Source organism: Chiloscyllium plagiosum, chromosome 45, assembly GCF_004010195.1.
Source record: "Chiloscyllium plagiosum isolate BGI_BamShark_2017 chromosome 45, ASM401019v2, whole genome shotgun sequence".
NCBI classification, from domain to species: domain Eukaryota; kingdom Metazoa; phylum Chordata; class Chondrichthyes; order Orectolobiformes; family Hemiscylliidae; genus Chiloscyllium; species Chiloscyllium plagiosum.
The window spans coordinates 3,453,120-3,468,441 of NC_057754.1; the positions used below are offsets into that span (position 1 = coordinate 3,453,120).

At 51.2% G+C, this 15,322-nt stretch overlaps 2 protein-coding genes across 2 annotated transcripts in view; both read left to right on the forward strand.

Moving 5' to 3' along the window:
- The window catches only part of LOC122543984 (snake venom vascular endothelial growth factor toxin ICPP-like), a 39,859-nt gene extending 26,550 nt beyond the window's left edge, over positions 1–13,309 (forward strand). The window contains exon 7 of the mRNA XM_043682993.1: positions 13,283–13,309. Within this exon, the coding sequence (XP_043538928.1) occupies positions 13,283–13,309 (27 nt within the window). The remainder of the gene's footprint in view (positions 1–13,282) is intronic.
- Positions 13,310–14,824: 1,515 nt separating this feature from the next.
- The window catches only part of LOC122543832 (EH domain-containing protein 1), a 36,740-nt gene continuing 36,242 nt past the window's right edge, over positions 14,825–15,322 (forward strand). Inside the window, exon 1 of the mRNA XM_043682645.1 lies at positions 14,825–15,301. Coding sequence (XP_043538580.1) covers positions 14,898–15,301 — 404 coding nt within the window. The 5' untranslated portion in view covers positions 14,825–14,897. The remainder of the gene's footprint in view (positions 15,302–15,322) is intronic.

The window sequence follows — 15,322 nt, forward strand, 5'->3', positions numbered from 1 at the left end:
TTGCTCTCACAATCGCTCTCCCTCACACTCGCTCTCCCTCACACTCGCTCTCCCTCACACTCGCTCTCCCTCACACTCGCTCTCTCTCCCCCTCTCTCCCTCACACCCGCTCTCCCTCACACCCGCTCTCCCTCACACCCGCTCTCCCTCACACCCGCTCTCCCTCACACCCGCTCTCCCTCACACCCGCTCTCCCTCACACCCGCTCTCCCTCACACCCGCTCTCCCTCACACCCGCTCTCCCTCACACCCGCTCTCCCTCACACCCGCTCTCCCTCACACCCGCTCTCCCTCACACCCGCTCTCCCTCACACCCGCTCTCCCTCACACCCGCTCTCCCTCACACCCGCTCTCCCTCACACCCGCTCTCCCTCACACCCGCTCTCCCTCACACCCGCTCTCCCTCACACCCGCTCTCCCTCACACCCGCTCTCCCTCACACCCGCTCTCCCTCACACCCGCTCTCCCTCACACCCGCTCTCCCTCACACCCGCTCTCCCTCACACCCGCTCTCCCTCACACCCGCTCTCCCTCACACCCGCTCTCCCTCACACCCGCTCTCCCTCACACCCGCTCTCCCTCACCCCCTCTCTCCCTCACACCCGCTCTCCCTCACACCCGCTCTCCCTCACACCCGCTCTCCCTCACACCCGCTCTCCCTCACACCCGCTCTCTCTCACACTCGCTCTCCCTCCCCCTCTCTCCCACTCCCACAGAGCACTGGCCGGTGAGTCCAGGTGTGTATCCTGAAGGAACAGGGAAAGTGAGGGATGGTGAGGGATGGTGTGATTGTTGGGATTTGTCGTCGAGCTGGCCAGTGAGAGAACTCCATCAGCTGGTTCGTGAGTGTCAGCTGAAACCACAAGGACTGAGTCGAGCAGGAAGTACCAAGCCATGACATGCAACTGACTGAGAGTCACGTAGACACTTCCCTGGGAATAGAGAGAGCACTGCGATGTTCAGATTTTATGCACCGAATCGTGTGTCTGTATGAAATATCTGAGCAGCAGAGTGTGAGAGAGAGAGTGTTTGTGTGTGTCAGCGTGTGAAAGTGTGTGTAGGTTTGTGTGTTTCTCCGATGGGGTGGGACTAGTTCAGTTTGGGGAGCCGAGTGGGCATTGACAAGTTGGACTGTCGGGTCTGTTTCTGTGCTGTATGACAATAATTCCCACAGATTCCCCACCCCGGGGCTGAAGAAATTCCTCCTCCTCTCAGTCCCTTCCCTCTGAGGCTGTGCCCTCCTAGTCTCTACTAGCGTTGAAAACATCTTCCCCACGTCCACTCCATCCAGAGTTCTCAGTATTCTGTAAGTCTCAATCAGATTCCCCCTCATCCTTCTAAACTTCCATTGAGTACAGACCCAGAGTTCTCAACTGCTTCCTCATATAACGAGCCCTTCATCCCTGGGATAATTCTCGTCAATCTCCTCTGGACCCTCCCTCCAACGCCAGCAGTATCCTTCCTTAGATACGGGGCCTGAAACTGCTCACAGTATCCTAATGTGGCCTGGCCAGAACCTATTACAGCCTCAGCAACATATCCCTGCTCTCGTATTCTAGTCAGAGTCATACAGCACGGAAACAGACCCTTCAGTCCAACCATTATCCCCAAACTAAACTAGTCCCCGCTGCCTGCTCCTGGCCCATCTCCCTCCAAACCCTTTCCTACCCGTGTCCTTATCCAAATGTCTTTTAAATGTTGTTACCGTACCCACATCCCCCACTTCCACAGGAAGATCATTCCACACACGCACTACCCTCTGTATTAAAAAAAAGTTCATCCCCCCCCCCCCATGTCTTTTTAAAATCCCTCTCCTCTCACCTTAAAAATATTCCCCCTCGTCTTGAAATCCCCATCCCAGGGAAAAGAGACTTATCATTAACTCTATCTGTGCCCCTCCCCGTGATTTTATAAACTTCTACCGCTCGACCTCCTACGCTCCAGTGAAAAATGTCCCAGCCCTTCCAATATTTCTTTATGACCCAAACCTTCCATTCTAGGCAATCTCCTGGCAAATCTTTTCTGAACTCTCTCCACCTTAATAATATCCTTCCTAAAACAAGGCAACCGGAAGTGGGACACAGTATTCCAGAACAGGCCTCACCAATGTCCCGTACATCCTCAACATGATTTCCCAACTCCTGTCCCCAAAGGATTGAGTAATGAAGGCAAACACCTTCTTAACCCCTCCGTCTACTTGTGCCGCAAACATCAATGAATTATGTCCTGGAACCCCCCCCCTAGGTCCCTCTGTTCTACAGCAGTACCTAAGCCCCCACCTTTTACTCAACAAACTATGTTTATCCAGGTTGAACTCCGTCTGCCATGTTTCAGCCCATTGACCCATTAGATCAAGCTCCCATTGTAATCGTCAAAAACCTTCTTCCCTGTCTATGATGCCACTGATTTTGGTGCCATCTGCAAACGTACTAACCGTGCCCTCTATATCCCATCTCGTACACCCTGGGCAATGTTACCTTAGCCCAAACCTTCTATTACTTACTGTGATCCACCTGTACTGCTCATAAACCAAGCTTTTCACAACAGATCAATCAAGCAATCAATCAAATCATTTCTATAAATGACAAACAAAAGTGGGCTCAGCACCAATCCCTGCGGTACACCGCTAGGCACAGGTCTCCAATCTGGAAAAACTACCCTCCACCATCACTCTGTCCCCTGCCATTAAGCCAATCACATAACCATTTTGCAATTTGAATCCCATGTGATCTAATTTTACTAGTACATCCACCATGCAGAACTTCGCCAAAGGCCTCTTGAAATGAATGCTAACGTTGCATTTGCCATCCTAATTGCCAACTGAACCTGCACGTTAACATTAGATTAGATTCACTACAGTGTGGAAACAGGCCCTTCGGCCCAACAAGTCCACACTGACCCTCTGAAGAGTAACCCACCCAGACCCATTCTCCTACCGCTCTACACTTACCCCTGACTAATGCACCTAACCTACACATCCCTGAACACTACGGGCAATTTAGCACGGCCAATCCACCCTGACCTGCAGGTCTTTGGACTGTGGGAGGAAACCGGAGCGCCCGGAGGAAACCCCACGCAGACACGGGGAGAATGTGCAAACTCCACACAGTCAGTCGCCTGGCGCTGGGAGGCAGCAGCACTAACCAGTGAGACACCATGCCACCCAAACATTAACATTGAGGGGATCCTGAACTCCATTCTCAACCAAAGCAAATCCCCTTCAAATATAACAAGGGGGATAGCCTCAACCCTAATATTAGATTAGATTAGATTACTTATGATTGGTTACTCTTCTTAACTGTAAGCAGAACACACTTTACTCTCAGCCCCCAGTTAAAATGCAAAGAAAAGAGTTGGAATAACAACTCTCCTGAAAAATGGAACAGAATAACAGATTATTTAAATACAAAACGGCAACTAAACAGGTATAGAGTAATATCCCATAATCACAACCTAGGCAAAGGCAAATTCAGTAAAATACTAGATTAGATTACATTAGATTACTTACAGTGTGGAAACAGGCCCTTCGGCCCAACAAGTCCACACCGACCCTCTGAAGAGCAACCCACCCAGACCCATTCCCCTACATCCACCCCTTCACCGAACACTACGGGCAATTTACCATGGCCAATTCACCTAACCTGCACGTTTTTGGACTGTGGGAGGAAACCGGAGCACCCGGAGGAAACCCACGCGACACGGGGAGAATGCATGCAATTCCAGCAGCAGGGAGAGCACCCCAGCTTTCAGCTGTGACAGAGAGAGCAATAGGAGCATCCACATCCAGCTGCAAGACCCCAGCAATTGCTGAAATTTAAATTAAAATCCAGGTTCTGTGGGAGCCTGACCCCACCCATTCAGACTGCTTCTATTATTCCAAAAAAAAACCCCAAGGCCTCACAATCCGTTTACTGTATTGGTGTTGAGCAGACAGCTTGATACCTCTGGAGCAGGAAAATCGACGTTTCAGGGTCGGAGCCCTTCATCAGGATCTCCAGCATCTGTGGACTGGACTGTCTCCCATCTAGGTACCTCTCCCTTCGTTACAAAAAACCCAAGGAGAAACGATACCTCTTAAAGCCATCATATCGTCACAACTAGGAAACCCACATCCTCTACGCCGAAGGTTTCTAAAGCCTTTACCTGTTTGGAAAATCACATATGCCTGTATTCTTAATGGGAAAGGGACGAGCCTCCAGGGGAACTAGTGGATTGTGGGTTCAGTTACAACATTTAAAAGCCATTTGGATCAGGACATGAACAGGAAAGGGTTGTGGGGATATGGGTCAGGTGCAGGCAGGTGGGACTAGTTTGGGATTATGGGCTGGTTGGACCAAAAGATTTGTTTCCATGCTCTATAACCACACACTTTCCCACGTTGTATTGCACATTTTGTCCACTCTCCTGGCGGGTCCGTGTCCTTCTGCACTCTCCCTGCCTCCACAGCACTGCCTGTCCACTGATCTATGCATCATCTGCAAACTCAGCAACACTGTCCCCAGTTCCTGCATCCAGACGGACACCGTCCAGGAGCAAGCACCATCCACTGGACTGGCACCACATCCACTCCCGTCACTCCCAGTAGCAGCAGCGTGTACCATCTACAAGATGCTCTCACCAAAGGTCTGAAGGCAACAGCTGAAAACTCCAAAACTGAGAAGGACAGGGGCAGCATTTACCTGGGAATCCGACTCCACCAAGATCCCCTCTGAACGATACATACCACCTGATATATAAGCCCTCCCTTTGGTTTCAATGGGTCCAAATCCTGGGACTCCTGCACAGAGATGCAGTGATAGTCTCTACAGCTCATGGTTCAATAAATTAGCTCAACTCTGAGGGCAGGTAGGGATGGGGAAGAGATGCTAGGCACAGCCAGCAATGGGCACAGCCCATCAACGAAACACTGAAAGTGACAACGTGTGTGTAACATCCCATACACAGTGGGTCCCACATTAACGATTGGTCACATGATCAACAAGACAGAAAGCGGGCACTTGGTTGTTGGAGGGATCATGTGAGCTGGGAGAACCAATCTATTACACTGGGCCAGCACAGGGTTAGATATAGGGTAAAACTCCCTCTACACTGTCCCCCCATCAAACACTCCCCAGGACAGGGACAGCACAGGGTTAGATACAGGGTAAAACTTCCTCTACACTGTCCCCCCATCAAACACTCCCCAGGACAGGGACAGCACAGGGTTAGATACAGGGTAAAGCTCCCTCTACACTGTCCCCCATCAAACACTCCCAGGACAGGGGCAGCATGGGGTTAGATACAGGGTAAAGCTCTCTCTACACTGTCCCTCTATCAAACACTCCCCAGGACAGGGACAACATGGGGTTAGATACAGGGTAAAGCTCCCTCTACACTGTCCCTCTATCAAACACTCCCCAGGACAGGGACAGCACGGGGTCAGATACAGAGTAAAGCTCCCTCAACACTGTCCCCCATCAAACACTCCCCAGAACAGGGACAGCACGGGGTTAGATACAGAGTAAAGCTCCCTCTGCACTGTCCCCCCATCAAACACTCCCAGGACAGGGACAGCACGGGGTTAGTTACAGAGTAAAGCTCTCTCTGCACTGTCCCCCCATCAAACACTCCCCAGGACAGGGACAGCACGGGGTTAGATACAGGGTACAGCTCCCTGCACACTGTTCCCCCCCCCACGCTGCCTTCAACAAAGGTCTCCTCATTTTGAAACCCTCTCCCCGTCTACAAGGGTAACTATGTTCACAGCACCCACCCTGTCAAACCTATCCCCTCCTCACAACCTTCTCTCAATACACATTATAGAGATGTACAGCATGGAAACATGCCGACCAGATATCCCAATCCACCTGCCAGTACCCAGCCCATATCCCTCCAAACCCTTCCTATTCATATACCCATCCAGATGCCTTTTAAATGTTGCAATTGTACCAGCCTCCACCACTTCCTCTGGCAGCTCATTCCATACATGTACCACCCTCTGTGTGAAAAGGTTGCCCCTTAGGTCTCTTTTATATCCTTCCCCTCTCACCCTAAACGGCACGGTGGCACTGTGGTTAGCACTGCTGCCTGACAGTGCCAGAGACCTGCGTTCAATACCAGCCTCGGGTGACTGTCTGTGTGGAGTTTGCATGTGCCCCCCTGTGTCTGCGTGGGTTTCCTCTGGGTCCTCCTTTCACAGTCCAAAGATGTGCAGGTTAGGTGAATTGGCCATGCTAAATTGCCCATAGTGTTCGGTGAAGGGGAATGGGTCTGGGTGGGTTGCGCTTCGGAGGGTCGGTGTGGACTTGTTGGGCCAAAGGGCCTGTTTTCACACTGTAAGTAATCTAATCTAAACTTAGACCCTCTAGTTCTGGACACCCCCACCCCAGGGAAAAGACTTTGTCTATTTATGCTATCCATGTCCCTCATAATTTTATAAACCTCTATAAGGTCACCCCTCAGCCTCCGACGCTCCAGGGAAAACAGCCCCAGCCTGTTCAGCCTCTCCCTATAGCTCAAACCCTCCAACCCTGGCAACATCCTTGTAAATCTTTTCTGAACCCTTTCAAGTTTCACAACATCTTTCCGATAGGAAGGAGACCAGAATTGCATGCAATATTCCAAAAGTGGCCTAACCAATGTCCTGTACAGCCACAACATGACCTCCCAACTCCCTGTACTCAATACTCTGACCAATAAAGGAAAGCATACCAAACGCCTTCTTCACTGTCCTATCTACGTGCGACTCCACTTTCAAGGAGCTATGAGCCTGCACTCCAAGGTCTCGTTGTTCAGCCACACTCCCCAGGTCCTTACCATGAAGTCCTACTCCTGATTTGGATTGCTGCCAGGATCACTGGATTGCTCTGAGTTGGATGGAAAGGCACTAGATGAAAGCAGCCCTCTCTCCCCCCCATATCCCATGATGACAATCTGAGTCACTGCACTACCACTATGTTGGCGGCAGGTGGCGGTGCAGGCTGTGATTTACCTCGGGCTGCCACTGCCCATGGCTGCCACAGGGCGGCGGTGTTGCCCACGTTTACACCAGGATCAGGCAATCAGAGGAGGAAACGAGGCCATTCAGCCCGCTGTGCCTGTACTGGCTCTTTAAAATGAGCCTCATGACTCAGCCCCAATCTCCTGCCCTCACCCACCTTGATGCTGATGACTTTGATTGTTTTTGCGGTCTGCCTCTGCAATTTTTGGTACATTTTATTATTTTATAAATGTCCATACTGTTCAGTGCTTGAGTTCCCAGGTTTACATTTAAAACAAGTTTTATTCATCAGATCATTACGTATTAATTTTACATTGCATTTTAAACATTAGAAATTATTAAAATGAGCTGCATAATCCAGACAGAGGTCAGTCAGATGGTTGAGAACTACCTGGTGAAGGAGCAGCGCTCTGAAAGCTAGTGCTTCCGAATAATCCTGTTGGAAAACTTCTTCAAGGCAGGCCACCCTCCTCTAGCTTATCTCTCCACGCTTCAGGCTCACTGCCTTTATTCCTGATGAAGGGCTTTTGCCCGAAACGTCGATTTCGCTGCTCCTCGGATGCTGCCTGAACTGCTGTGCTCTTCCAGCATCACTGATCCAGAATCTGGTTTCCAGCATCTGCAGTCATTGTTTTTACCTCGTTGATTTTAACCCTACTGCGAATCCTCTTGCAAGGATGCCTGCCTTGAAGAAGTTTTCCTCCTCTCTCTACAAGAATCTCATGGAGTCCCTCTCCCACTGCAACTTACTCTATGCTACTCTCTCCTCACCCCCACCCTCCTCTAGCTTATCTCTCCACACTTCAGACTCACTGCCTTTATTCCTGGTGAAGAGCTTTTGCCCGAAATATCGATTTCGCTGCTCGTTGGATGCTGCCTGAACTGCTGTGCTCTTCCAGCACCACTGATCCAGAATCTGGGAAATTGTCCCATACTGTTCAGGGATGTGCAGGTTAGGGTGGATTGGCCGTGCTAAATTGTTCCATAGTGCCCAGGGATGTGCAGGTTAGGGTGGATTGGCCATGCTAAATTGTCCCATAGTGTCCAGGGATGTGCAGGTTAGGGTGGATTGGAAATGAGAAATGCAGGGATGGAGTGGGTCTGTATTAGATGTTCTTCCGAGGGGGCAGTGCGGACTAGATGGGCCGAACGGCCTGCCGCCCCACTGTAGGGATTCTCGGATTCTGTCCCTGCTTGTCTCGACAGTACTTTTACTCAGGGAGACCCAAGGCCCGGGGCTAACCTGTGCCTTTCAGAGGGATTGGCTTGGTCGTGTTTCTCTGGGAAAGGGGCGTTCTAAACCTGCTGCCTCACTGTCTGCTCCCGGGCCTGGAGGAGGAATACCCTCGGGCTGACACCGGGAGCGACTGGGACAGGATGGGAATATGTGTCTGGTAGTGACATCTCTCTGGGGGTGGGAGAAATGGTAAGCTGGTGATCCTCTGGATGTGAATCCCGCAGCGAGTAACTCACCTCCTGACTCCACCACCTCCCTCCCAAAAGCCTGTCCCACCATCGACGAGGTACAAGGGTGAGGGAATACTCCCCACTCGCCCCCTGGATGGGGGTAGCTCCGACAACACACAACACCGTCCAAGGACAAAGCAGCCCCCGCTTGATTGGCACCACATCCCCATTCCGTTCCTCACCGACGCTCAGTAGCAGCAGGGTGTACCATCTACACGATTCACTGTGGGAATTCATCTCAAAGATACTCAGGCAGCACCTTGCGCAGCCATCATCCAAGGGGCAGCAGATACATGGGGAACACTACCTCCCTGCAAGTCCCCCTCCGAGTCCCTCACCGTCCCAACTTGGGAAATGTGTCGGCCGTCCCTTTTGGGTCAGAATGCTGGAGCTCTCTCTCTCTGACAGTGCGGTGTGGAGAGGGGGCCCGACTGCACACAGAAGGCAGCTCACCCCCACTTCAAGGGGCAATTAGGGACCAGTAGCAAATCCTGGGCCCAGCCAGCGTCCCCCACCTCCTGTGAAAGAATGAAAATCAACAATAATTCTGTCTTCCGGGAGCAGAGGCATTAGTTTTTATCGTGCATAGAGACATGTATATGTAAATGTATAACAGGAATAGCTGTCATTCTAACATTGACCCCTGGGGAACTCCACTAGTCTCTGGCTGTCATCCTGAAAACGACACCTTCATCCCTATTCTCTGTCTGCTGCCAATCAGCCATTCCTGTACCCATGCCAGTACCTTGCCTCTAACACCTCGTCTTATTTAGCATCCTCCCGTGTAGCACCCTGTCAAAAGCTTTCCAGAAATCCAAAGAGATCCCACCCATTGGCTCCCCTTTGTCTAAATTGCTCATGACCTCCCCAAAGAATTCTAACAGTTTTTTTCAGAATCCCTACAGTGTGGAAATAGGCCCTTCGGCCCAACAAGTCCACACCGACCCTCCGAAGAGTAACCCAACCAGACCCATTCCCCTCATGCTCCTAACCTACACACTCTGGGCAATTTAGCTTGACCGATTCACCCTAACCTGCACATCTTTGGATTGTGGGAGGAAACCGGAGCACCCGGAGGAAACCCACGCAGACACGGGGAGAATGTGCAAACTCCACACAGACAGTCGCCCGAGGGTGGGAATCGAACCTGGGACCCTGGTGCTGTGAGGCAGCAGTGCTAACCACTGAGCCACTGAGCTCAGGCGTGATCTCCAGCTGATGAAGCCATGCTGACTCAGCCCTATTTTACCATGCACTTCCAATCTCATCCTGAATATTGGACTCTAAAATCTTACCAACGACCGAGGCCTATTCAGTTATTCTGCCATTACTCCTCCTTCAGTCTCATTTTTCAGTGGTCCAATGTCTACTCTTGCCTCTCATTTACCTTTATATCCAAAAACAAAAAACCTTTTAGGATACACAACAGTACAGCATAGAAACAGGCCCTTCGGCCCACAAGGTTGTGCTGAATCTGATGCCAAGTTAAACTAATCCCTTTCGCCCACCCTTGGTCCATATCCCTCCATCCCTCCAGCCTTACTCAAACCACGCGGCCAAGTCACCGTGGATCCCATGCACATTAATCTTCCGGATGAGCCTACCGTAAGGGTCCTTGTTGAAAGCCTTAGTGAAATCCACGTAGACAACATCCACTTCACCCTCGTCAATCCTTCCTTGAGAAATTCAATCCAGTTAGGAAGACTTGACCTTCCCTGCACAAAGCCATGCTGACTGTCCCGAATTAGGCTGTGCTTTTCCAAATGCGCGTAAATCCTATCCCTAAGAGTTCTCTCCAATAGCTTCCCAACTGCCGATGTGAGACTCACTGGTCTGTAGTTTCCCTATTCTTGAACATCAGCTACTCATCAGTTCTCCATTGGCTAGCAAGGATAAAGAGATCTCACCACTTTCTTTTATGTTGCCAGCTCGCTTCCCCTCAGATTTCACACGCTCTTCTCTCCCTGCTCCTTTCAGCTGGTTCTCTGCTGGTTCTCACAGGCTTCTCAATCCTCTGGCTTCCCACAAATCTTCACCACACTGTATGCCTTCTCCTTTGCTGTTGCTGAGGTTGAGAGCTCCAGGTTGATTAAACCCTTCGTTCTGATTGCAGTCAGCCCAGGAGAACACATGCGGGGGGTTCGGGCTCATAAGTTAGTCAGACATACTGCTATTTGGAAACTCCAGCTGGTTGCTGGGAATATCTATGGAGATCAGACTTGCAGCTTCAGGAGTCATAGAGTCATAGAGATGTACAGCACGGAAACAGACCCTACGGTCCAACCCGTCCATGCCGACCAGATATCCCAACCCAATCTAGTCCCACCTGCCAGCACCCGGCCCATATCCCTCCAAACACTTCCTATTCATATATCCATCCAAGTGCCTCTTAAATGTTGCATTTGTACCAGCATCCACCACTTCCTCTGGCAGCTCATTCCATACACATACCACCCTCTGTGTGAAAAAGTTGTCCCTTAAGTCCCTTTTATATCTTTCCCCTCTCACCTAAACCTATGCCCTCTAGTTCTGGACTGCCCCACCCCAGGCAAAAGACTTTGTCTATTTACCCTATCCATGCCCCTCATAATTTTGTAAACCTCTATAAGGTCACCCCTCAGCCTCCGACGCTCCAGGGAAAACAGCCCCAGCCTGTTCAGCCTCTCCCTGTAGCTCAGATCCTCCAACCCTGGCAACATCCTTGAAAATCTTTTCTGAACCCTTTCAAATTTCACAACATCTTTCTGATAGGAAGGAGACCAGAATTGCATGCGATATTCCAAAAGTGGCCTAACCAATGTCCTATACAGCTGCAACATGACATCCCAACTCCCTGTACTCAATACTCTGACCAATAAAGGAAAGCATACCAAACGCCTTCTTCACTATCCTATCTACCTGTGACTCCACTTTCAAGGAGCTATGAGCCTGCACTCCAAGGTCTCGTTGTTCAGCAACACTCCCCAGGTCCTTACCATTAAGTGTATAAATATCTCACTTCCTGACTCCAGAGGCTGTAAATAAAATTCTAAGTCCAGAAAGGATTGTTAGACAATTATTAGTATAAAAGTACCTCTTCCCTTGCCACCCTCAGACCTTTCAAAGCCAGTTTTTTTTCAGTAATTAAGGCAATGAACACATATTTTATCTCCTTAAAAGCTTTGCTCGGCTGCTTTCCCAAAAGGCACTAATTTACAGCCCACATCATCGTCAACCCCACGTCTTGATGAAACCCTAACCCAGAAAGTGTCCAAACCAATCCATATTTTGCCATTTTTCCACAGAGTCCTTCGATATTCTGCCCAGATCCTCAACGATTTTGATGACTCTCCCAAAACTCTGCCCAGCAAACCGTCGAAAAAGGAACAAACCAACATGTCCAGTTTTGTTTCAAACCCATCTCTGAGTATCACTGTAAACATTGTTATGGACGAGGCCAGACCACATGCTGTTAATAATTCCGCAAAGAGCCTTCACTCTGTTATGGATGAGGCCAGACCACTCAAAAAATTCTTAAGCAGGCAGCCCAGACCATAATCAGATTAAGTTAGCGAGGTTGGCTACTAGGTTTAAAATAGGCAAAACATGTATTCACAAAATTACACAATGAAATATGAAGAACAAAATAAAGAAACCCCACAGAACTCAGTCTATTCAAATTAGATTTAAGTCTGCTGTTCCGAATATACACAACCATCCCAATAAGCAAACCCCCTTTAAAACACAGTATAAAGAAGGTTAGATATTTACAGGTTGAAGTTAGAGGGGCAGAACAGAGAGTTTCCACACAGCTCACTGTTGAACTCCCAACTAGTTTTGGACTGAACTAAACTGCTCAGCTAAAGAGCTGACCACCCCCCCCTTTCATTACACAAGGTCACGTCCAAAACATGATCACTTTGGCTGAAGTCTCATCTGTTTACATATAAACAAAAGGTCTCTCAAAATCCTTTACATCTCTGTACCAAATCAGACTGATCGGAGCCCGGCCTGGTTTATTATCCCTCTGAAAAAAAATCAAGGACAGAGTAACCTTGAGCCAGGGAACAGCTTTTAGCAAAAAAAAAGGACGAGCTTTGTGACAAGATATTTTAAAAACGAGGCTGCTTTTAATTGCTATAAACTTATTAAGTTGAGATAAATTCCAATTGCTGCTCTGAGCCTGTTGAGCCGGAGAGGTAATGCTGATTGAAGACCATGTGAGAGCTGAGGGTGGGGGGGGGAACTGTCACATGGCACTGTGTGATGTCTCACAAGTGGGTTTAGGGACATGTCCCCACCAGAGAGGCAACATCAAATGAAAGAAGAGGGAGACAGGGTGGGGTTGGAGGAACAGTTGTGCACAGCAGTAAGTGGACCAAGCTACAAAGCACAGGCAGCACCCAATGGGGTCTGGGAGATATGATGTGTGCCCACAGGGGGAAGACACACAGACTTCTGGGTGGTACAAGGGGGCTCTGACCTGAACTCATCATTAGCTGGTGCCTGGCATGCGGAACACACAACTGGGAGGAAGCCATTCACCCCCTCGAACCTGCTCCATCAATCTCGAGCATGACTGATTTTAAACCCTTGGTGCCATTTCCCCACACCATTCCTTTATATCTTTTATCTAGAAACCTTAGTCTTGAACGAGCTTGATGACAGAGCCTGTGCTGTCCCCTGAGACAGAGAATTCCGGAGATTCCCCGGTTTGACTGAAGAAATTCCGAGTCCAAAATGGTCATATTTCTTACCCTGAGTCTGTGTGTCTCCTGGTTCGCGGACATCTGGGGGAATATCATTCCTGCTTACCCCCTGTCAAGCCCTGTAAGAAATTTTGTATTCTTCAATCAGGTCAACTCTCATTCTACTAAACTCTAGAAAATACAGGCTTCCATCACTCCTTGTGAAACAATCCCATCACCGCAGGGATCAGAAACTTCTGCTACACTCCCTCAATGGCCTTCCTTAAATAAGGCGAGCAGATTGGTGGCTCAGTGGTTAGCACTGCTGTCTCACAGCACTGGGAACCTGGGTTCGATTCCACCGTCGGGCATTCGTGTGGAGTTTGCGCGTTCCCCCCATGCCTGCGTGGGGATTCCTCCGGGTGCTCCAGTTTCGCCCAACAGTCACAAAGATGTGCAGGTTAGGGCTGGTTCGCCATGGGAAATTACCCCAAAGTGTCCAGGGGCGCACAGGTTGGTGGGTTAGCCATGGGAAAATGTGGTCCTACAGTAGTAGGGTAGAGGGGCGGGTCTGGGTTGAACGCTCTTCGGAAGGTCAGTGTGGACTCAATGGACAAATGGCCTTCTTCCATATTGTAGGGATTCAATGAATTGGTGCAGGCTCACAGAGGCGCTATATAAATGGAGCAAGATACCGTCCCATAACAGTTAAGAATCGCATACGATTCCCACCATGCCTTGATGCCCACCGTCGGTGACTCAGGATGGAGAGCACCATTTGGGTGTCACTATGACTACGGGGTTGGGAATTAGGAATAGGCCACTCGGCCCTTCTAGCCTGTGTCAACACAATATGGCGGCCAATATGGCTCCAGGAACCCGGGTTGAAGAGGCGCTATCCGAGCCCTCTCAGTGTTGACGTGCTCACTCCCCAATCTCCATCCATGCTCCGTCATCCGCCATCTTGAATCGGCCATCCCCTGGGCCTGAGGCCGGGACAAACCCAAACGTAGGCGGGACCGAGTGGGGGGGAGCCACTGAGTGGGCGTGGTCGAGATGACACACGCGGAGAGGCGTTGCTTCAGAATGACACACCCAGAAGTGGGCGGGGCTGAGATGACGGACAGGTGGGCGGGGCTCTGAGGGGTGCCACGCCGGTGTGTGGGCGGGGCTGCGACGGGCTGACCGTAAGTAGGCGGGGCCGCATGATGTCATACCCATCGGTGGGCGGGGCGGCGGTGTCGGCCGGCGCCCGTAAGAGGGCGGTGCTGACATGACAGGCCATAAGTGGGTGGCTCCGCGCGGTGAGACGTGCGTAAGTGGGCGGGGCTGCAAGGTGACACGCCCTTAGGTGGGCGGGGGATACGTCAGTGAGGGGGCGGGGTTGAGATGACGGACACATAAGTGCCCGGGTCTGATCGAGGACTTTTCCCTGAGAGAAGCGAAACCAGAGCAGGACACGCCCATTACGGGGGGCGTTGCTATGTACGGACACACCCATGGGTGGGCGGGGTCGCCACAGGGTGGGTGAAATTGCCGGTGAGGTGTTCCACCCACTGGGAGGCGTGGCCGATTGTAAACACGCCCACCCCTCCACGTTGGGGCGGGGTCCTGGGGTGACATAATTATCTCTCGTGGCGGCGGTCTCACGAGACCCTTCCCCGTCCGCCCCGCCCCTCAGCCCTACCCCCGTATTTAAGGAGGGTCGCGCAGGCGCAGCGGCTCCAGTGGTGGCGGTTGGCGGCGGCGGTGGGTTTGTTGGAGGGGGGGGAGCGGCGTTCGCCATGTTCAGCTGGATGGGCAAGGACGCGCGGCGCAAGAAGGAGCCCGAGCTCTTCCAGACGGTGAGCGATGGCCTCAAGCGGCTGTACTCGCAGAAGCTGCTGCCGCTGGAGGAGAGCTACCGCTTCCACGACTTCCACTCGCCCGCCCTGGAGGAGGCCGACTTCGACAACAAGCCGATGGTGCTGCTGGTCGGTCAGTACTCGACCGGTAAGACCACCTTCATCCGGCACCTCATCGAGCAAGACTTCCCCGGCATGAGGATCGGGCCCGAGCCCACCACCGACTCCTTCATCGCCGTCATGCACGGTGAGCAGGACGGGGTGGTGCCCGGCAACGCGCTGGTCGTCGACCCCAAGAAGCCCTTCAGGAAACTCAACGCCTTCGGCAACGCCTTCCTCAACAGGTAACCCCCCCCCCCCCCCCC